The 21,214-nt window shown below is 48.6% G+C and overlaps 10 protein-coding genes across 10 annotated transcripts; 4 read left to right on the top strand and 6 right to left on the bottom strand.

Annotated features, from left to right (window-relative positions):
* Positions 1-26: 26 nt before the first annotated feature.
* On the top strand, positions 27-1,219 carry BGZ61DRAFT_500035 (chaperonin 10-like protein; the record flags this gene model as incomplete). Its single annotated transcript, XM_046251494.1, has 3 exons — positions 27-553; positions 609-1,008; positions 1,088-1,219. The coding sequence occupies 3 exons, from the start codon at positions 27-29 to the stop codon at positions 1,217-1,219; spliced, it is 1,059 nt and encodes a 352-aa protein (XP_046095264.1).
* A 346-nt stretch (positions 1,220-1,565) lies between these two features.
* On the bottom strand, positions 1,566-2,690 carry BGZ61DRAFT_486257 (thioesterase-like superfamily-domain-containing protein; the record flags this gene model as incomplete). The annotated part of the gene is made up of 1 exon (XM_046249839.1): positions 1,566-2,690. The coding sequence occupies one exon, from the start codon at positions 2,688-2,690 to the stop codon at positions 1,566-1,568; it is 1,125 nt and encodes a 374-aa protein (XP_046095265.1).
* Positions 2,691-3,314: 624 nt separating this feature from the next.
* BGZ61DRAFT_567741 (CoA-transferase family III domain-containing protein) lies at positions 3,315-4,961 on the bottom strand (the record flags this gene model as incomplete). Its single annotated transcript, XM_046255976.1, has 5 exons — positions 3,315-4,132; positions 4,205-4,302; positions 4,392-4,567; positions 4,639-4,710; positions 4,770-4,961. The coding sequence occupies 5 exons, from the start codon at positions 4,959-4,961 to the stop codon at positions 3,315-3,317; spliced, it is 1,356 nt and encodes a 451-aa protein (XP_046095266.1).
* Positions 4,962-5,517: 556 nt separating this feature from the next.
* Positions 5,518-8,714, bottom strand: BGZ61DRAFT_500038 (acyl-dehydrogenase domain-containing protein; the record flags this gene model as incomplete). The annotated part of the gene is made up of 2 exons (XM_046251495.1): positions 5,518-6,759; positions 8,682-8,714. 2 exons carry the CDS (start codon positions 8,712-8,714, stop codon positions 5,518-5,520), a joined length of 1,275 nt encoding a protein of 424 aa, XP_046095267.1.
* A 97-nt stretch (positions 8,715-8,811) lies between these two features.
* Positions 8,812-11,179, bottom strand: BGZ61DRAFT_465873 (uncharacterized protein). Its single transcript, XM_046247630.1, has 3 exons — positions 10,565-11,179; positions 9,857-10,514; positions 8,812-9,810 (listed from the first exon to the last, which is right to left on the bottom strand). Exons 1-3 carry the CDS (start codon positions 10,976-10,978, stop codon positions 8,891-8,893), a joined length of 1,992 nt encoding a protein of 663 aa, XP_046095268.1. The 5' UTR covers positions 10,979-11,179; the 3' UTR covers positions 8,812-8,890.
* An 86-nt stretch (positions 11,180-11,265) lies between these two features.
* Positions 11,266-12,206, top strand: BGZ61DRAFT_465874 (S-adenosyl-L-methionine-dependent methyltransferase). The gene has a single exon (XM_046247631.1). It carries the CDS (start codon positions 11,431-11,433, stop codon positions 12,142-12,144), a length of 714 nt encoding a protein of 237 aa, XP_046095269.1. The 5' UTR covers positions 11,266-11,430; the 3' UTR covers positions 12,145-12,206.
* An 810-nt stretch (positions 12,207-13,016) lies between these two features.
* Positions 13,017-14,345, top strand: BGZ61DRAFT_465875 (uncharacterized protein). Its single transcript, XM_046247632.1, has 6 exons — positions 13,017-13,117; positions 13,168-13,380; positions 13,426-13,631; positions 13,685-13,770; positions 13,821-13,979; positions 14,043-14,345. Exons 1-6 carry the CDS (start codon positions 13,091-13,093, stop codon positions 14,309-14,311), a joined length of 960 nt encoding a protein of 319 aa, XP_046095270.1. The 5' UTR covers positions 13,017-13,090; the 3' UTR covers positions 14,312-14,345.
* Positions 14,346-14,563: 218 nt separating this feature from the next.
* On the bottom strand, positions 14,564-16,376 carry BGZ61DRAFT_371366 (cytochrome P450; the record flags this gene model as incomplete). Its single annotated transcript, XM_046242096.1, has 3 exons — positions 14,564-15,179; positions 15,230-16,041; positions 16,155-16,376. The coding sequence occupies 3 exons, from the start codon at positions 16,374-16,376 to the stop codon at positions 14,564-14,566; spliced, it is 1,650 nt and encodes a 549-aa protein (XP_046095271.1).
* A 989-nt stretch (positions 16,377-17,365) lies between these two features.
* On the top strand, positions 17,366-18,630 carry BGZ61DRAFT_486265 (uncharacterized protein; the record flags this gene model as incomplete). The annotated part of the gene is made up of 2 exons (XM_046249840.1): positions 17,366-17,769; positions 17,829-18,630. The coding sequence occupies 2 exons, from the start codon at positions 17,366-17,368 to the stop codon at positions 18,628-18,630; spliced, it is 1,206 nt and encodes a 401-aa protein (XP_046095272.1).
* A 148-nt stretch (positions 18,631-18,778) lies between these two features.
* On the bottom strand, positions 18,779-20,694 carry BGZ61DRAFT_371385 (uncharacterized protein; the record flags this gene model as incomplete). The annotated part of the gene is made up of 4 exons (XM_046242098.1): positions 18,779-19,678; positions 19,752-19,886; positions 19,935-20,510; positions 20,635-20,694. 4 exons carry the CDS (start codon positions 20,692-20,694, stop codon positions 18,779-18,781), a joined length of 1,671 nt encoding a protein of 556 aa, XP_046095273.1.
* Positions 20,695-21,214: the final 520 nt, after the last annotated feature.

A 21,214-nucleotide genomic window follows, 5' to 3' on the forward strand; every position in this document is an offset into this window, starting at 1 on the left:
TCACCAAACAGCGAAAGCATCATTCCATGAGAGCGGTCATTATTGATGGCAAGCACGCCCGCTTGGAGCATAATCGTCAAGTCCCCCAGCTGCGCGATGATCACGTACTTGTCAAGCCTATCACAGTTGCGTTAAATCCTACCGATTGGAGGCACGTCAGATATGGCCGCGCAAAAGACGGTTGCATCCTGGGCTGTGACTACGCAGGCATTGTTGAGTCTGTAGGGAGCGCAGTCACCAAACCCTGGCAGCCAGGAGACAGGATTTTCGGCTGTGGTCACGGGGCGAATCTTGTGAATCCAGATGATGGAGTATTTGCCGAGTTTGCGGCGGTAGTTGGGGACTTGCAAATGAGAGTTCCCGAGCACCTAAACTTTGAAGAGGCGGCGACCATTGGCTTGGGATCCATCACTGTCGGGCAAGGCCTATATCAAAAGGCCTTGAAGCTCGACCTGCCACCACCCACAGGTGAAGCTAAGAGAAATGGCATTCCCGTGCTGATATACGGTGGTGGGACAGCTACTGGCGCATTGGGTATCCAGTATGCCAAACAGTAAGCACAACTACCATGCAGTTGAAGACTCACAATGTCAATAAACTCTCCACAGGTCCGGCTATACTGTTATTACCACATGTTCTCCAAGAAATTTCGAGTATGTCAAGAGCCTTGGCGCCGAATTTGTCGTTGACTACAACGACGCCGATGCTGGAGCCCAGATCCGCAACTTCACCAACAACGAGCTCAAATACGCATGGGATACTGTGAGCATTGAAGGATCCGCTCAGATCTGTGCCGATGCGCTGTCGACTTCATCATCGATGGCCCCTGTTTATGGCAGTCTCCTGCCAGTCAAGAGTCCTCGAGGCGACGTCGAGGCGGTGTCGACTGTTATGCACACTGTCTTTGGTAAAGATTTCAAATTCGGCCCTCTTGACATGCCAGCAAGCCAAGAGGACTTTGACTTTGGGAAGATGTTCTTTCAGCTCACAGAGGAGTTGCTCGCGCAGGTAAGTTACTACACCCCGCTCAAATCTACCCTCTAAGCAACCTACAACAGCATGCTGACTAGATTATGTGTGCTTGAAGAAGCAACTAAGACCACATACTACTCGAATCTGCGAGGGGGGTCTTGGTTCGATCCCACAAGGTTTACGGGATCTCGAATTGGGCAGGGTCAGGGTTGAGAAACTGGTATATTTACTTGCTGATACAAGCTGAGTCTCAGACATATGTGTGATCCAGTACCATTCAACACCAGGTTCTTTTATGGCTATTTGGTAGACTGTGACTGATTTTGGCGTAGGTAGATTGAATCAAATTGTTTATCTTCGCTATTCACTTCATACAATATTGAACACGTTTCATTGGCTCGCCTATAGATGAAGACATTTAATATATGAGCCAATGTCTCTTCTAGTACTGGGTGCAGTGCCAGATGAGTGCCCCCATAGTTTGCAACCACTGAATGGTGTTGATCTATCTCATGATATTGAGTAGAGTTAAAAGGCCAAATTTATTCTCAAGAAGGTACATCCCATGCGAAGTCCATATATAGTGCTCTGGTCTATATTTTACTTTGCGGTTGGTCCTGCAACAATCGGATGAGGCCTTCTTGGAAACATGTCGCCACCAGAACGCCCTCGCTGGTCCAGATTCTCTGTACCACAATACCTCGCTCATCGCCCGCCCATGGAGTTTCCATCTCTGATAGCATCCATTGATCTGCTTTCAAGTGTCGTTGGTTATGAAAGAATATTGTGTGATCCAGACTGACCATCATCTCAACATTGTCGCGCTCTTCCTCGGTTGTTGCTGTCGAGGTAGATATCTCGTTTGCCTCTTCGGCTGCAAGATCCTTAAAACTGCGCATTATCTGACTCCTTGACGGCTCATCAGCATTCGATGAGCCGATTATTCGATTAACAGCGTTAGTATTGTTGAAGCGATTGGCTCGATGGACTCGAGAAACCGTGCCGATGAAATAACTGTCGCTCATATAGGCCAAGGCAGCAAGGTGCATCTTATGGTTTGGCTCTTGGCTTCCGTTGCTCTCCATGCCCCCATTAGTATATGGAACCTCACTGTCAATAGCCCCGCCTATTCTTATCCAATGCAACAGTCGTCGCAGTTCTGGCCGCTGTTCTTGATGAACGGGCGGGAACCTGACGCACTCGAATAGGCTGCCATTATCTGTTTGACCAGCCTTCGCCAACAGCCTCACATCCACGTCTTGCCCATATCTCGTAGGAGGAGGGAAAGTTTCCGCCTCATTTGGCATTGGCAGTTGATGCTTGAACATCTTTTTTGTGCCCGACGAGGTCTCGTGCATGAAACTAATCGTCGCCGTAAATACACACTTCCCTGACTGGTTTGCTTGGACTCGTCGGGTCGCGATATTTCTGCCATCTCGGACACGTTCGACATTGTATAGAACAGAAACCGCGCTGCTGCCTGGGCGTATGAAATGGCAGTGCATGCTGTGCACTAAACATGTAGATGGCACAGTATCTTGAGCAATGGCAAGGGACTGAGCAATGATGGCGCCGCCGAAAATGCCACGCCCCCATATCGGATGCCATAGAGGTTCTGCATTGGTGTACGTATCTCCGCCCTCGTCTGGTACAGCACGAAATGAGAGTGCACGCTGTATTTGTGATGGTGCCTCGGCCGTATACTTGGATGTCGTCATTATGGTAGTTTGTCCTCGCCAAGTGATGATCCAGAATCCGCGTTATTTCTCAGTCAAGTAGGTGGGATTGGATTCTTCGATTTACACATGGATCCAATGACCATTAGCCGCACATTCATGCGACCTGCGACAATCTAATTGGCTGGTCGGAGCACACACATCTTTATCCGAATGCCACCTATGTTGTCGGTGGTTGATACCCTCGGCAATGAGGATAGCCGAGTGCGGACCTTGCTCGTTCCCCTGTCCGATTGGCAGCCAATTATGAACTCGCTTCAGTAGATCGTTTGCTGTGATCAGCAAGTCTTTTTGGTCTTCACCTGGACCAGTGTCTTCAAATCAAATTGTCAATAGGTATGCTGAAAGTCATATCCGGCAATACGTGAGCGTTCCACTTTTGTAGTTTCCTAGGTAGGTTGCCTACCCTAGACGAAAATTAGGATAGGTCGTGCCACAGCCATCCTACACTTCATATTCTCATTACACAGGTAAATAGACAATTTTCAGTTGGACATTCTTCAAAGCCTTTATTGAGGTCGTCAGTGACACGGATGGGTAGGATACAAGATGGTTAAAAAGGGCTTAACAGATTTCTACATTGATCTATGTAGGTCTAAATCTTGCCTAGACTATACCCTGTTGTCTGAAGTTGTCTATCTCAATTTTGTCCATCCCAACCTCCGCCAATATCTCATCTGTGTGTTCGCCGAGACGAGGGGGCTGGCTTCTAATGCTCGCCTTTGTCTCACTGAACTTGACTGCGGGCCCGATGAGCTTGATATAACCAGACTCTGTGGCATTGTGAGGGACATGAGCAATCATGTTTCGCGCCTGGACTTGGGGGTGAGAGAAGGCCATTTCAATATTGTTAATCGGAGCAAAGGGGAGACCTTTCCCGTCAAAGACCTTGACCCATTCAGCCGTGGTCTTGGTCTCAAACACGGCGTTGAAGATCGGCCCCAACAACTCGCGATTCTCAACCCGCTTGGGGTTCGTGATAAATCGCTCATCCTGGGCTAGCGAGTCCAGGCCGATCAACTTGCAAAGAGCCGCAAATTGTGAGTCGTTGGTGGCGCCACAGACAAGATACAAGTCCTTGGTTTTGAACGCGTCATACGGCACGATGCTTGGGTGTTGACATCCCCAGCGCTCAGCCTCTATCCCCAGATTCAGCCACGAGAGACCGACGTTGGTGAGCAAGCTAATTTGCGTCTCTAAAAGAGACCCATCGACCCGTTGCCCCTTGCCGGTACGCTCACGAGCATGTAATGCTGCAAGAATCGCCCCGTGAAGGTACAGTCCAGTCGCCATGTCCACCATACCTAGACCCGGACGTACAGGAGGTCCTTTGCGTTCGCCGGTTACGTGCAGAAGACCAGCCTCCGCTCCCGCAATTGGGTCGTATCCGCCGCGGTTGGCATATGGACCTGTAGTGCCATAGCCTGCGTGACAGGTTCAGCTTCAATTACTACCGTGAACAGACAGCGCTGTTCAGGAAGAACGGAAGGACTTACCAGAAATGCTGGCGTAAATTAGTCCCGGATTAAGCTCTTTTAACTTGCTGTACCCAATGCCTAGACGTTCCATAGTGCCGGGCTTGAAATTTTCAATTCTGTGCCATCGCTTGCCAAAATAGGCCGTATCTTTAGCCACTGTTTTCATTCTTCCAAATTTGGGCGCAGTCGGGCAATGTCTACTTACAGGACATCTGTCTTTCCCATCAAGCCGAGAAAAACCTCCTTTCCTTTAGGGTGCTTCAAATCCAACGTCATGGATCTTTTGTTGCGGTTGACAGCAGAGAAGTAATTGGACATTGGACCTGCTTCCTTTTTCCAAGCTGCGGTCTCTCCTTGCATCATCCAGTGTCTTGTATCGTCCTGATGAAGAATTGTCTTAGTTATTTGCCAGACTTCAACACAGTTGATATTGGAGAGTGCAAAATTCATACCCCTTTGCCAACGGCTTCAACTTTGATGATGTCTGCGCCATAATCTGCTAGGATTTGAGTGCAAAATGGAGCCTTTAATCGAAGTTTAGTGAGGCATTTCTATCACGCACTTGTTTGTGATCTTTTCTCACCGCTAGAACTCGCGATAAATCCAAGACTCGTAGCCCTCTCAAAGGCCCTTCGTTATCTTTCGAATCGAGATCAGGGCTGGATGAATAATGTCTCGCCGCGAGCAGTCTATTTCTGCTTGTTGCATGTGCACGGAACCTGCCTGTTTCTAAGAGGCGCAAATTCCGACCGACGAGAAAGAATGAAGACTTCATAGCGAAGAAATTGTTGTTGCAAGGTCGCGTCATTGAACAGAGAGTAAATTTTATTAGCAAATATTCGCTGAGAAGTTTAGGCCTCTCCTTGAATGACCTGTTTATCTGTTGAACCTTGGTTGCCTGCATCTGCATAATTCCCACAAACTGGAGTTCACTTTATCAAGACCTCGGATATGCACTGGAACACTCGGCGCGGATACCCGCCCCGGTTAGCCGTGGTGGATGAACTTATTCATCACACTCCGGCACCTCGGCGACTTTTTATCTAATCTCCTTTAATTCTATCTCTCGAACTTATTTCTGTTCGGCACACGTTCTCTGCTGAAAACGACGAAAAGTCAGCACGATAATAGAGACGATTTGGGGTCTAATATCACTTGAATACTGGAAATGGAGATAGGAGACGACATTCCAAAGCCGAGCGGTATAGATCTTTCGTATTTTCAAAGTTATGTATGGAATCATTGTAGCACAAGCTCCCGGAAAAGTTCGTGTCGCAACATCTATCTATAGCGGCTCGGTAACTATTCTATCTCTGTAGACAGACACATCTCTAGTAACTTTTAGGAAGTCCTAGGACGCGCTGGCCTATATAGTTTTTGATCATCTCTCCACTAACTGGAGCGATTCGTGACAAGACGGCCTCTCTCAAGTACCGCTCCACGTGGTACTCCTTTGCATACCCCATACCACCATGAGACATGACCGCTCTTTCTGCAGCCTTGAACGCAGCCTCTGAGGCTAGATATTTCCCTGCGTTGGCATACTCTCCATCGGCATAGCCTTCGTCATACATTCGCGCAGCCAAGTAGATCATCAACCTCGCGCTTTCGAGGTTCATCCAACACTCAGCCAGAGGGTGCTGAATGCCCTGATACTTCCCAATTGGATTCCCGAAGACAACTCTTTCATTCGCGTAGTTACAGGTACGGCGCAAAGCAGCGTACCCAAGACCGAGGGCCTCGGAACCGACCAAGATACGCTCGGCGTTCATCCCGTGCATGATTATCTTGAAACCATCACCTTCGTTTCCGATAAGGTCGCAAGCTGGAACCTTCCAACCATCGAAGAACAAAACGTTCGTATCCACGGCAGACCGGCCCATCTTAGGGATTTCGGTGATTTGCACAGCAGATCGGTCGAGGTCCGTGTAGAATAGAGACAGACCTTGACTTGGTTTTGTCACATCCGCCAGAGGTGTAGTTCTAACCAACACCAGGATCTTTTCCGCGACCTGGGCGGTGGAGATAAAGATCTTGGAACCACTAAGCACATAGGAGTCACCTTCTCGCCGGGCAGATGATTGCAATCGTAGAGTGTCAAGACCGGTGTTGGGTTCCGTCACTCCAAAGCAAGCCCGTTCCTTGCCCTGAATAAGTGGCTTCAGCCATCTCTTCTTCTGTTCTTCGGTGCCGAACTTCGCAACAGGCTCTAGGCCGAAGATGTTCATATGGACTGACGACGCTCCATTCATGCCTGCGCCGGATTCGGAAATAGTTTGCAGCATGACAGCAGCTTCTGAGATACCCAGCTCGGAACCGCCATACTTCTGAGGAAGACAGATCCCGAGCCACCCGTTCGTCGCCAGATCATTGTATAGCTCCCAGGGGAACTTGTGCTCATTGTCTCGTTCTAGCCAATATTCGTCTGGATATTTGCTGCAGACTTTCGCAACGGCCTCGCGAACAGAAAGCTGAGATTCGGTCCAGTCAGGCAGATTGATGGGCAAGTATTCTGTTGCTCGCGCATGGATACATCGCCAGCTAGCAATGATACCCGGAAACAGAAGCGTCGACTTTTTGTGTCTCGCTGCTCCGGTAGGGAGATGCGGAAGTCTTGAACCAGCCACATGGAGCAGTCCTCGATGCATGTTTAAATTTCGAGATACTTTCGAGGCGGGCATAGTGAGTATTGGAGTCAAAGTATGTAAATGACTGATAGTTGACAGTTATCTAGCGGCAGTCCCCGGATGAAATGAACAGAGCGCAGTCTGGAGAATGATGTTCATCCCTTTGAGCATTATGAGCCTGCCTTAGCAATTTAATTACTAGTTTTGGAACTGGGCCCCATGAGCTGGTTTGCTGAACAATCTAAGCTTGAATTTGGAACAACGTCGCAAAGGCTGTCAGCCGAGGCTATTCAGGATCGCCGAGGTGACCACCGATCTGCTTACCACATGATTACATGCCAACTCATGTAATAATTTTTTGTAAAGCAATTAAACCAGCAATTGTGAAAGTATCCCGGTTACACGTAGAGGTCACCGGATCTAGAGTTGCCGACATCAGGTTAGCCCAGGGATAAACGGTACTGATCGCGCCGTGAGAGAATCTAGTTCTTTGCGCACACTCATAGAATGGCAACAACCAATTTGGATGTAAACACATCCTCTCCGAAGGGCATTTTCAATGCAGGCATTCCTTTCATTGTGGGTTGCGGCTCCAGCATGTTTGCAACCGTGTGCATCCAGCCAATTGACACAGTCAAAGTCCGGATGCAACTGATGGAGCGAAGCAATGGAAAGGTTTCGCCATGGCTCATAGCCAGAGATATTGTTAGACAAGGCGGCTTTTTCAACCTCTACAACGGCCTCTCAGCCGGGCTCTTACGGCAGCTAGTCTATGGCTCGTTGAGATTGGGACTGTTCACTAACTTTGAACAAAGACTGGAACAACGTGCCCATGAGCGTGGGACGACCCTCGGGTTTGGTGGGAGAACGCTAGCCGGACTCAGTGCGGGAGGACTCGCAGCTCTAGTCGGCAATCCTACTGAAGTTGCTCTGATTCGGATGCAAGCCGATGGTATGAGACCCGTGGAGCATCGACAAAACTACACTTCTGCATTCGACGCATTATGGCGCATCTCAAAGCAAGAAGGAGTTGTTCGACTCTGGAAAGGGTCAGCACCTACGATTATCCGAGCAATGTCGACCAATTTTGGGCAACTAGCCTTCTTCTCAGAGTCCAAGCATCAAATCAAAAAGTACTCATCCATTTCCCCGGAAAGCCGGACGGCTCTTGCGGCTGCGATTGCGGGTTTCGCCGGTGCTGTTATTAGCCTGCCGTTCGACTTTGTAAAAACACGGCTGCAGAATCAGTCAATGGCCGGCCCTGCAACCGGCTTGCCAATTTACACTGGCACTGCAGATTGCTTGATCAAGGTCATTCGAAAGGAAGGACCTCTACGATTCTATCGAGACTTCTGGCCATATTTCATGAGAATTGCACCTCATTCGTGAGTTCCCGATAGTCTTTCCTCGGGATTTCAGCTAACAAGTGCTGCTAAAAGCACGATTGCTCTTTTTCTTACCGATCGAATCAGCAAGTTGATTTTAGACAGGGATGGAGATATTGACCAAGATTTATAAAGATGGATTAATAGTAACCACTTTGCGGTTAAAATGTTATGGCATGATAACCGCAGAGCCAAGCTGAAAAGCTTGATATTTGGTCATCGTGGCAGCATTGGGTAACAAATGCTTGAATTGTGGATAAAACTGTGTTTTTTCGACCTTGTGCCGGCAACTTGCTCACCTTGAGGGAGCAGACAGAAGTTAGATTAGATAACCGCAGAGAAGGCGGTTGATGGTATCTAAATTTACAGCAGTAGGATATCATGGACCAAGACTATACGACTAGATCTACAATAGATACATAGCAAATTTCGAACCCTATCGAGAATATGTATGACCCTCACATCCCTAAATCTAAAATGTACCTTGGTAACCCAGACTATTGGTAAATACGACATGATGATTTTTTATTTAATACATGTTGATACAAATTTGATGTTGCAGCTTGTAGCCATTGAGGATGGTAAGATTGTTCAACTCTGTGATATAGGTGGTGTTTTTATACATATGCCATAGGCCAACGTATTTAATTTCCCCTTCATTGAGTCACGGCCTAGTAAATTCCACTTCGTAATTACAAGATATCAATCATATCCAAAGCCGAAGGTTGTGCCACGAATGTCTCCCATAAATCATCAAATGGAAAGGGTGTATCGAAAGCGTCCACACCCATCTGGTCAATCCCAAACGAGTCCAAATTTGCCGCCAATCCACCCACCGTATTTGTTGAAAGAGTCGCGGAGGGTGACCAAACTCCGTACTTGACAAGCATTTGCGTCAAAACATCGAGGAACTTTGAAGCAATTTGTGAATGCTGCTTAATGCCCTCGAGCTGCTTCAAAACCACCATCAACTCAGATGATTGGCGTTCACGATCTTCGCCATGAGGTTGATTACAACAGAGATCTGTGGCGAGAATAAGTGCCCCCATAAACATGTGAAAAACCGTGCCTTGGATTTTCATGAAATCAGCGGAATGTGAAATATTCAAGGTGATCATATCACGGTGCGCTGAGAGTAGATTCCGAGCAGCTTTCAAGCTAGCATCTCGTGAGAATATGTGTAGAGCTTTGCTCGGGGACCCAGACAGATAGGGAAAGTGAAGTTTGCATCGAACAAGATTGATCATCAAGTTGATCAACAGCCGCTGGATGGGAATGTATGAATGTTTCTGGTCAATAAGTCTAGTTTCCTCCGAGTCTGCGATTTCGACTCTGAAAAATGCAGGGAGGCCCTGGATTACTGACTCGATCTTTGAATCGAGTGACAGTATCATTTCGCAAGTTGCTTCGTTTGGGTCGTGCGGTATCACGTCTGAAATGCACCGAGCTACCTCTGTGATTTTAAGGCGGTGTAAAACGTACGACATCGTGGTCGGTTCTGACATTGGCCGCTCTTTGATGTCAGGATTGCCAAGGTCATCATCGTTTATATGTCTTGGGATATTAGTAGTTGTCATTTTCGGTTGGATGAGGTAGACTGCATCAGATGATCCTTTACTCGGTTAGAAGCTCGTCAGCGATGAACAGGACATATGTACCTTCTGCCATGGAGACCATCCAATCTGTGGCTGACAAGTACCACCACGCCCTCCGCTTCATCTCTTGAGTCACTGGATCTGTCTCATCTTGTGATAGTCGTCCTTTGGCAGGTGTCGAGTCTATACGATGCAGGCCGAGCCGGTGAGATACCGCAATGGCCTCCGTGAGCAACGTACGGTATCTCGGGGAGAATGCTTCAATATGGTTTATGAGGAATTGAAGAACAAGCATTGCCTGTACGTTTTCGAGGGTGTGATCCATTCTTCGACGATGCTGTTCCAAGCAGTCCATAGACGATCGGATGTAGACAGCACATATCTTAAGTCGTTCTTTGAGAATAGGGAGGACTGTGTCTATGCTTCCTTGTAGAGGTTCGAGAATTGTTGCTATTGCAATGACTCCTAGTATCAGGGCGAGGCCCCGTGGCGCGGTTGTCGTCGAGACATGGGCTACTTGGTGGTAGACTTCCTCGATCAAATGACGGGAATGTGGCTCGTAGATGATGTGTTGAAATTGGCCGATAAAGTCAAAGTAAACCTGGAATAATCGAAGAGCTTCGGATTTAGGAGGCAGTTGAATGTGTCCAGAGTCCGTACATTGCTGAGTCTTGGAGTCTGCTGAGATGGATAAGGAAAGATTATGCATGAGAGCATGGCGCTGTGCACCGTTAGATCTAGGTTGACCGACTATTAGGAATAAATGCACACCAAAATGCTGTCATTTGCCATGACCTGAACCAGTTGCACTCCCACGTCAGAGGAGATCGACTGGGTGGTCTTGTCTGGCAATGGTGCATCGGATTTTGAGGCAAGGGTTGCAACACCATTTCGTATGGCATCAAGCTCATTTCCAATTGGCGTTAAAATAAAATTGCCACTTGCAATCCTTTTTGTTGGATTAATGTAAGCTTCAATTTGATCCAGCCTGGAAAGGATACTGGCTATTGTCGACGGATCCGACTCATCAAATGGTCTTTTGACTCCTCGACTGGCGGACTGTAGCAGCTGCTGCTTGCAGTCCAGCGATCGGCCAATACAGCTCGCGCATGGCTGTTGTCTGTCACATTTGAGTTTTCTTTGGCGGCATGATAGACATGCGTTGCCTTGTAGGCCCGCCATCATTCGAGGGCAGGATGATGCAGGACGAGGGATTGCTGATGTCGGAGAGCGGACCCGCGGATCCGCGGAGTCTCAGCCACGATTGTCGAACTGACGACTTGATAACAGGGCTAATACAGCTGCACCAAACTTGTGACTGAATTTGAGCAAGTGTTCGATGGAGGGAGCGAAGGAGAGTGACGTGGGATTCGGTGGACGATGATGGATTCAATCCGCGCAACCACGGATCCACGGATCCGCGGACCCGTGGACGCTATGTGGAGAAATGAGATGATGCAGACCAATGAAATCTCGTCGATGAGCTGGACGATACGCGACCAGCAGCAGCCTCTCCAGGGTCTGAACAATCCATCACAAGGTATATAAGTATACAGTACGCATCTCGAACCTGTTCAGAATTTCTGTTTTCTCCCCGCACACTTCACAATTAAACCATACCTTAGACTTCTTTCATCATGTCGCATGATCAACTCAGAACCATGGAAGCCGTCCTCAACTTCGAAAACTTCCGCCAAGCTCCGAGCTTAGACGCCAAAGCTCAATCCGCGTTGCTTCGTCCCAACCTGAAGCTCGAGTATGCGATATCCAACTCGGCAGCTAATGGACTCCCGCCTATCAGCGTACTGCCCATGTCTGGCCAACTCCTGTCAATTCTCACTCAGCTCATGGGAGTCACGTCGGTACTCGAGATTGGCACGCTGGGCGGCTACTCGAGTATATGCTTTGCGGAAGCCGGTGCCAAAGTCACGAGCATTGAGATTGTCCCAAAGCATCGCGACACGGCAATGGAGAACGTCCAAGGCCTTGATGTAGAAGTTCTTCTTGGGGCAGCGGAAGATGTGTTGCCGAAGCTGGCAGAGGAGGGAAGGAAGTTTGACATGGTGTTTATCGACGCAGACATGGACGGTCAGTGGGAACAATTCGACTGGGCGGTGAAGTTGACTCGCCCCAATGGATGTGTTTTTCTAGACGATGTCGTGGCTTCAATGTTCAAGAATGGAGAAATGGGGGAGGGGAGCGAGTCAATCCTGACAAAGATCGGCAGGGATGAGAGAGTCAAGGCTACACTTGTGCCCACAGTGGCTTCCCATTCGATGCTGCCAACACCAGTTTTCAATGGCTTTATTCTAGCCATGGTAAAGGGTTCAGAATTAAAAGTCGCGATTTGAGTATAGTTCATTTTACCGGGATCGTATTGGGCACACGACCTCTCGGCTCACTTATTTTGTCTCATCTGGAATTACAAATTAACTTGGAGAATACAGTCAGAAGTAACATCCAAACAATAGTGGTGCGCTTAGAATGAAAGTGATCTTCAGAGAAAAATGCAGATATAAGTTATAACAAATGTGCGAACAATGGGGACACTAGATTGGGTGAAGGCAGATCATACATCACAATCTCTAGACGAAGGGCATTTTCCGCACTGGCTACCCTAGAGTGAATCTGAATCATCTTGCCGGGTTCCTGCGTCTTTAACTTGCACAGGCTATCTCCACCAAGTGTGGATGGATACGAGCCCTTTAGAACCGGCGGAAATGGTCCGGTTGCCGGCTAGCACTATCTCAGTGGGTCAAGGGTTATCGGAGAGTCCACGTGTATCGTACGGTATGTGGCTTGGTGGCTGATCGACGGCGCAAAATGAAGCATCCACTATTCCTCGGCGAAGGCCGATCTTGGATGGATATGCGCGAACCGAAACAAATTGATGGGACATTCATCATAAGGCTCACTGTGTTTTGAACGTGACACTATAATATCCCACTCCGGATTCCTCGAACGGCACAATTACGTAGGTCCCTTTCCGAATTCCAGTTGGTACCGAGGAATGCGAACATCATCAATTTGGCCGCTTCGAACACTTACGGTTCCTACCCACATATATACGGCGCTATTATTGGCCCTGGCTTATCACGAGAGTTTCCCTTGTTCTGTGGCTTGAAATCTAGACTCTTGCTTTCAGCTTCTAACTTAGTTATATCTAACAATCCCCACTTGGCGAGATGACCCCTTTATTGATCTGTTTCTGCAAATTTCACCATTTTGCTTCTTACCCCACGGCGTCGTGTGTTTGCAGTAGTGAGCAAAGAGCAAGAAACAAGGAGCAAGAAAGCAATGGCTCTCACTGCCAAAGGATACCTGGTAGGTTGGATTCTCTGACTCGTCCCAGCGGCCTCTAATTCATTTTGCAGGCCGTGGAGTGGGTTCTGATTGCTGTTTGCCTTGTTCTTGTTTGCGCTCGACTCGCAGTGCGCACATACAGGAGGATGTGGTCATTTTGGCTGTCGGATGCCTTGCTCGTCATCGCCTTTTTAACATTCTTAACTCTTGTCATTGGGGATACATGGTCCTTCATAAGGGGTAATGATGTCTTTAACCAGTACGATGTTATAGCATTCAATAAGGTGAGTTTACTTTAATCCGTGTTTGGCTGTTAATTAACTCGGCAGTGGTTATTTGCAGCCGATATCGTCTTCGACTTGGGGTTCTACTTTCCCAGATTAAGCCTGCTCGCATTCTACAATGAGCTCTTCCCTCTATCCGAGAAACGGCTGCGACAGGGATTATATATTGTCACGGCCTATAATATTTGCGCGTTCTTAACTACAGCCTTGGTAGATATATTCTGGTGCGGAACTAATGTGTCCGAAAACTGGTGCGTCGATACTCCACGGCCCATTCACAGCTAACATATCTTCGGCGCCTCAGGGCTACTGAACCCACCTGTACATTGTTAACTGCCACCAAAACCCTTTGGATCAATTGGTCCATCGGTATCGTCGCCGAGCTTCTTGGTAAGAAAGAATTCTCATCAATCCTTATACGATACTAATGTACTTTTAAGTCTTTATCTTACCATTTGGAATGCTCAGAAGATTGAAAGCAACGCCAAAGAGAGAAAGAATTGCCTTGACATGCATCCTTGCTATTGGGGTAGCGTCAATCGTAGCTACCATTGCTCGATTAATTTGGAGTCTTAACTCAGTGGCCTCTTATGCTACCTGTAAGTAAATGACGGGAATTTCTCATAACCATACATTAGGGAGTACTGATTCATGCGTTCTAGACATCGTTGGCTCGGCTGAAATCGCAACACAAATTGTAGTCGGCGCACTTCCAGCGTTACGCCCATTACTCACTATAATACCTTTGGGGTGCAGCAGGCTTTTCAGCAGTTTGAAGGCACCTAGGAGTACTAAAGATGATGAAGACCAAAATCTTTACGGTTCATCTAGCACGGGGACATCGAATTGCTTGGAGGAGCGGATTGAAGTTCATGATAAGGTCGATGATGGACCTGGTATTGAGTTACACCGAGACAAAGATGGGATCTAGATATCTTGAGCAACGACGCCACTTTAGAATAATAGATATATGAAGTTTAATGCGTTCATCTTATATGGGAATCTTCACCGAGTTTATATACATTGGGTAGTTGTGCCGACTTGAAAGTGGATCTTGTCAAACTGCCAGTCAAATCCAACAGATCAAAGAAGAGATTTACAATGACATAGATCTAAGCACACAACGATTTGGCCATGATGACGGCTAGTGTGTACTTAATCAAGAAAAATCGAGTACTTTATCCTACTGCCTATCCAGGGGAGTGAGCTTAAGATACATGCCGTTCTCTGGCTTAATAGTAATGACTCCTCTTGGGACCACCAATGCATCATCCATCGCTAGAGACCACGAAAAAGATCTCACCATAGCAGCCAGCAGACAACGCATTTCCGCCTTTGCAAAATTCTGACCGATGCAACTTCGTGGCCCATGCAAGAAGGTCAAGAAATCATAGTTGCTGCTTGCGCCTCCATTTTGATTGGGCTTCCCGTCGGGTGTAATCCAACGCTCGGGGCGGAATTCCGCTGCATCAGGACCCCAAATATCTGGCGAGCGGTTGATAAGCCAGATGGATACGATGATATCGGTGCCTTTTGGAATGAATTGGTCGCCAATATGCGTGTCGCATATAGCTTGCCGCATCGTCATTGGTACCGTCGGGTAGAGTCGTAGAGTCTCGTGCATGATGCCATTGAGGTAAGGGAGTTGCTCGAGAATAGCGGCGAGCTCAACTGTCGGATCGATCACCAGGTCTGCTGGTAATGCTGCGGCGACTTCTTCTCGAAGTTTGTTCTGAATTTCGGGATGTCGAGTAAGCAAGTAACATGTCCATGTAAACGCCGAGGCGGTAGTCTCGTGACTGTGAAGTGAGTTAGATACGATACCCTGAGAATTGAAAGGATTATTTACCCTGCGGCTAGAAACGTCAACAGCTGATCCTTGAGTTCCGCATCAGTGAAGTTGTCGGTTTTGATAAGAAGCGAGAGAATGTCAAAGTGATCGTCTTCCTTATCCATGATTGCAGCCCTCTTTTCTTGGATCATTGGCCGGCAAATGTTGCTTAATGAAGCAGTCAAATGATTGAAGGTGGCATTCATCTTCCATGGTATCATACGCACCAATGGAAGACCAACAGCGAGGGCCAGCATGGAGAAGATGAGCTTTTCCCGATCAGGTTGAAGAAGCTGCTCATAAACGTCTTGGAGGGGCTCCTTTTTCTTCTGAACGACGTCAAACTTGCGACCCAAGCCAGCAATTCCAATGATGTCAAACGTGACCTTGTTTGCCCAAGAGTTTAACTCTATGACTGACGAACCAGTCGATCCGATAATGGTATTGCCATGAATCTCTTCATTCACAGCTGCCATGAGTTTTTCACCCTGCGTCCACATCATTGGATACAGGTCCTTGATGTGCCGAAAGTGAAAGGCAGGCATGCTGTTTTTACGGAGGAACTTGTGTTGATCGCCCTCCACAATGACAAGGCCATCGCCTAGGATGTGTCGTAGAAATGAGCTGATTCTTTTAGGCTTGGTGAAATCGTAACATCTGTGGACGAGGAGATCGGCCATCAGGCGTGGACTGGTGACGAGTATTCGGTTTCCGAGCGCATCGAGAGAAATGAAGTCTTGTCCCGGGTATTGCTTCGCTAGGTCCAAGAAGAGATCCCCCGCGGGCCTGTCCTTGACGATGAGTGCCCGATGGGCGGCACTAAACACTGCCTGTAAAGCTCTCGTCAGTCATGAATGGGATTACAGATTTGTAACAGAAGAGATTGCTGCCGTATGAAGTCGGAGAGATTTGAGCAAAGAAAGAGAGAGACAGAGTAACTAACCCTCGGACCAGGAATGTGGCGAAGGGGACTGAAGAAATTCGGATAAAGAATCGCCCAGAAGAAAATGCCAAAGGCATAATTCACCAGAAAGATGAGAGTCGCGGAAGCTAGGTGAGTTTGAGAGCTATAGTAGTTCGGGAACAGTTTGATAGCCAACAGCCATTCAGCCGTCGCGGCAAGGGTAAGGCTGGAGAAGCTGAACAGCTGCGATAGTATCGCCATGTTGAATCAACTGTGCCGATTATTCACGGAGAGTGTTGTAGGATTCGGTGCGATGAATGATGCTCGTGTTCGTCCGAGGTAGTGCTAAAAGGAAGCAAGGCATGCCCTTCGTACCTAGTATATAACGATAGACCAGAAATGAGGACTGCGAATAGTCGCCAGGCACCGACGAGCTGCGAATGCATGCAGTTTCAATTCAGCAGATGGCGTCTTCATGTGAAAATGGCCGTCGTCAGCAAGACAGTCGTAGTCGTAATGATCTGCCTATTCGGGAGTAGCATTCCCCCGAGAGCGCAATGTTTCTCACCAGTACCACGAAGTACAATATTAGGCGACACTATTCCCCAAGCTGCTATAGGTACCTCTGTGTAATATCGAGTCGTGTGGGAGATCTGCAGTCATGCGACCACGTTGTCTAGTAAACTTGGGAGTCGGCTAATGCAGGTCGCAAGGGCGTCCTCATTGGGCTTAGGATGCGACCCTTTCAACTAAGACGCATTGTGTTATGGTACATAAGGTACATTACCAGCTGTATATTGTGGAGCGTTCCCTTTTGTACCTGGCGTAGCACATGGATGGGCAAGAGGCTATAGCGAAAGAGTGATAAGATCCTGATGGCGGAGTGGTCTAGAGAGGCCGGACACATTGCAGCCCACACGACGAGTTCAGTCGGTGCATGCTTGATTCGGCGATATCTGCATTTGTTCACATGTCATCTTATTAGCTTCCTCCACATCTTGAAGCTCAACAACTTCTTTTGGACGAGGAATCGCAACCTAGGGCCTAAATGGTTGGCTTCGACTCCACATTCAGCCTCTCCCGAATTGACGACATTACGTGCACCTAGTTTATGCACTTGAAGTAAGAAACTTCGGCAAGGAGATGGAGTGTGATCAAATGGTTAATATGGAAGAATGGCGCGGACCCCAACGTCACAAACACGACTCGCCCAACGTTCTAGAAATCTTGCTGTGCTCAACCGGAGTACAATGTCTTCCATGGCTTCGGGTACTGCCATCTGCCTCATTTTGAGCTGTGCACTCGTGGGAGGCTATGCTAGCATGTTTATGTCCTACCATCACGGCTTCTTCGACGCACTGCGCGTGTGCACCTCTGACATTTCTGGTTTATCTCCAGAGCCATGCGTGCTGGATATGTCTGGCTCTCCACCATCAGTTCGGAAAGGCTTTACGGGCATAGCGTCTGTGGATTCCTTGATCAATCTACTCCTCGAATTTTTCGCCCAGGGATTGAGAAGCCATCCCGACGCTACCGGGCTCAATCTCGAGGCTCTGCTCGCTTTTGGGTACCTGGCTACCCAGTTTGGTGGTGCTTGGTACTTGATATCGCTCGAGGGCCTGCGAATAGGAAACCAAGGCACGATACTGAGTTGGTATGTTCTTCCCAAGCATGGCAGAAATACAAGCAAGTCCTTCTAACACTATGACACAGGACCGGAACGTTCGGCATCATATTCCAAGCTGTCACGATAACCATAATCGCCCCGGTCTACTTAACACTTCAACTACTGCTCTCACCATCAATGCCACATGCGAGTTCCGTTCTTGCCGACCCGTGTGAACTGGCCGTTCTACCAGCATCCGCAGTGCTGTCCTATATTTTGCCGACAATCGGTCTCTGCCTTCCGCTGCTGAACGTCCTCTCACGAGAAGGAGAATACCTTGCAATCGCTTTATGGCAACCTTTCCCGCTTTATCAATCCACAATCCAATCCGTTGCGCGTCTCGTCTGTAGAGGCAGACGCGGCAGTGCCAACAACACAGCCCACATCAATGCGCGTGAGTGCAAAAAGGCACTGGGCCGGGCATACAAGTTCATCATTTACTTGACGCTCGGCGTGCACTTGACTGTGATCGGGATTATTGTCACGTCGACTGTCACTGACTTGTTTCCCGACATCTCAGCAAGTCAGATTCTGGCACTGACTTCTTTAACCGACCCTCCTACTGTGGCTCTCTTTGACCCGCCTGTGTCTGCCACAAGCTCAAGGGAGATAGTCGTATCTTTCTTACGCTGGGACGTCTACTGCACGTGTGTTTCGATGTTGATCTGGGCAGCCTACCAACTGCATGCTGTCCAGAGGCCATCAAGCGTAATAGCCACATCGCTCAAGGCTGTGCTGTGGACCCTGGTGGGTGGTCCAATTTTTCCGGCGCTGGTGTTCCTCTGGGAGAGAGATAAAATTGTCCTTGACAGGCTGGAGCTGTATAACTTGTATGAAAAGGAAGAATGAAGGTTGCAGAAAGGTATGAATGGGAATGGTAGAGCACTGGGGATGAAGAAAATAGGCTTGTCTTGCACTATTGCCACCTCACCAAAAGAACAATTTTATTATTTCTTAATTATTACCGCGTATATACCCACAGTAAGTTAACATGTACCTAAGCCATGTATTCGTATTCCATATTAATTTCAACATGATCCAATGTTCCACACGTGGAAGGAGAGGATGTTGCACTCGTTGCACGGGCTGTAGCGAAGCGACTAAAACAAGCTTGCTCGTGTGCCCATCTCGACGTCAAGTCTTTCCCTTGTGCCCACCCAACTGCAGACTTGATTCCGATTGTCGAGTTTATGCGGGCCAGGATGTCTTTCGCCTTCGCAAGTTGGTCCGGCGTCGCATATGCGCAATGCGAGACCAGCCTGATCGAGTGGACGATAACGATGGCGCCAGCCCCGTCGTGGCGGTTGCCAGGTGACACGCCACTTGGCTTGATATCACCAAGGGCATATGGTACGCATGAGAGAATGTCGTCGATGGACTTGGTCACGTCTTGTTCAAGCACTAAGATGCACTCGGCCCAGACAAGTCTGTCTCCAAAAACTCCTTCGTCGACGGACTGCATCATATGGTGGTACAGCAGCATCGTCATCAACAGGATGAGGCGTGCAGATCTGATCAAAATGATGGTGCACGCCGTTTCAGCATCGTAATACAGCTTCCCAGGAATCACATTGCCCAAGGCAGTCGGCACAGTACGAGCCTCGAAGGTGCTCTGCCAGTATGCGGCAGCCTCCTCATCCCAAATGTGAAAGTTTTCGAGCATTTCGAAACATTCTTTTATAATCTGCTGGACTTCGTCCGTGGATGTTGTTGGAGCATCGTGGAATGGGTTTGATCGTGTTTCGATGTCCATATAGCGTGATAGGCTATGGCGTAATGCCAGAGTCCTCGACATCATCGACATGGCTCGGAGGAGGGGGTCAAAGAGTCCCATGATGGTGGCAATAGCGCCGGGGTCGCTGTACGTATCGTCTTCGTGTAGGAAGGAGTAGATTTGCTGCCGTCATACGATGTGAGCTGATTCCTCGTACCAGGGATTGGACCAGGTATAATGACGGGTTGTCACTTACCAAGCGGATAAGAGCGAGATGAAAAAGCTCAGCTCCTCGTTTGGTTCCGATCTGCCCCGGCCCTCTCTTTTCCAAGAGATAAAAGAGGCCCGGCGCATGTTCATTTGGGTCGCCTAGGCCCTCGCCGCTAATGTCCTGTACCGACGTTAGGGAAGATAAGACACAGTCAAGCGGGCAGCTTACATTGTGTGTACAAAGCAGCAATATGGTCGTGATGACTTTGTCGTCGATGGCTTGATCATCGGACTGCATGCTTTCTCGCAGCATTCGAATAACACGACCATAGTTTTTAAACGACTGCGTGCGGAACCCATCACCCCCGAACTGGTTATACGCCGCCATCTGAGCGACACTCAGCGTGGCGGTCTCGAGCAGACCGCGGTTGTGATCATCGTAGAGGTCGGGCAGGAAGCTGAAATGGCCAGGGAACCCGTCGCCATCGTCTTGCGATATGAAGCGATGGGCAAAGTAGGCGAGGGAGACCTGCTCGTACGAGATTCCGGGATTACGGACAATGGCATGACGGCTGGATTCAGCCACGGTGATACTCTTTTCGTCGACTGCTTCCTCGCTGCCTTCTCTCTTGGGAGACGGACTCGCCGGCTTCTGCGGTAGGGTCGCGACCTCGCTTACGCTTGAAGAGTTTGCCTTAGACTTGGGATTAGATAACGTGTGTCGGAAGTGGAACTGATCAGTGTATCCCGGGCATGGCTTCCCATACACGTAACAACGCCGACACGTGGGCTTGGCCTCGTCGCACTATCCAAGGGACGGACTGTTAGTAATAGCACCGATTGCGGATCGAGATAATGCACTTCGCAAACTTGCTCCATATATTCGTCCACTTGACATGGCGTTGTGCGGAAAAGAAATCACCACATACCTTGACCTTGCGCTGGCGACACCGCTTGCACCCCGTGCTGAAGTGGCCTGGGAATACCATTCTGAGCCAGAAGCGGATCTCGAGTTCAGCTGAGTGAGAGCTTTGTCAGGCCACGGAAACCAAAGGCGCTTGGGGGAAAAGCACGCGACGTGGGCGAGACAGAATGAGCTTCCACTGGTGGATTGAAGGCATCCGGAGAGAGAGATGATGGTCGGAACGCCAAGTTCCACATGTCGACAAGCGGCACGGGGATCCTCGAGATACCGGCCGAATCCCCGCAGTAGCGAGGGGATGTTTCGTTTGGGCTAATTACAAGGATCAATAGCGTTGACTGAATTGGTTTAGAGCGAGCAACCAGGGTCGGTTGTGACGACAACTGCAGGCATCATCCTCGGCTCTCTTAAAGAGGCATAGATCACCACTCTCACTCCTTGTGGTTTAGCTTGCGAAGCCCATGCGTATCTCGTCGGCCTTCATCTGAGCCTCGGTTCAATCCCGCCGTCTCAGAAACTTGCAAACACTTGGTGAATATTCAGGCTGATATTCATCACGAGGAAGTAGAGGAAGCTACGATAAATAG

This window comes from Ilyonectria robusta, assembly GCF_021365365.1.
Source record: "Ilyonectria robusta strain PMI_751 chromosome Unknown BGZ61scaffold_45, whole genome shotgun sequence".
Classification (NCBI taxonomy): Eukaryota; Fungi; Ascomycota; class Sordariomycetes; order Hypocreales; family Nectriaceae; genus Ilyonectria; species Ilyonectria robusta.

Excerpts from the sequence above, each read along its gene's own strand:
- BGZ61DRAFT_465873 (XM_046247630.1), bottom strand. The coding sequence starts at position 10,978 with ATGATGGCGGGCCTACAAGGCAACGCATGTCTATCATGCCGCCAAAGA. Across the intron at positions 10,515-10,564 it reads TGGCAAATGACAGCATTTTG|CGCCATGCTCTCATGCATAA; the intron begins GTGTGCATTTAT and ends AACGGTGCACAG. Across the intron at positions 9,811-9,856 it reads GATGGTCTCCATGGCAGAAG|GATCATCTGATGCAGTCTAC; the intron begins GTACATATGTCC and ends AACCGAGTAAAG.
- BGZ61DRAFT_465874 (XM_046247631.1), top strand. The coding sequence starts at position 11,431 with ATGTCGCATGATCAACTCAGAACCATGGAAGCCGTCCTCAACTTCGAA.
- BGZ61DRAFT_465875 (XM_046247632.1), top strand. The coding sequence starts at position 13,091 with ATGGCTCTCACTGCCAAAGGATACCTG. Across the intron at positions 13,771-13,820 it reads TATCGTCGCCGAGCTTCTTG|TCTTTATCTTACCATTTGGA; the intron begins GTAAGAAAGAAT and ends TGTACTTTTAAG. Across the intron at positions 13,980-14,042 it reads AGTGGCCTCTTATGCTACCT|ACATCGTTGGCTCGGCTGAA; the intron begins GTAAGTAAATGA and ends CATGCGTTCTAG.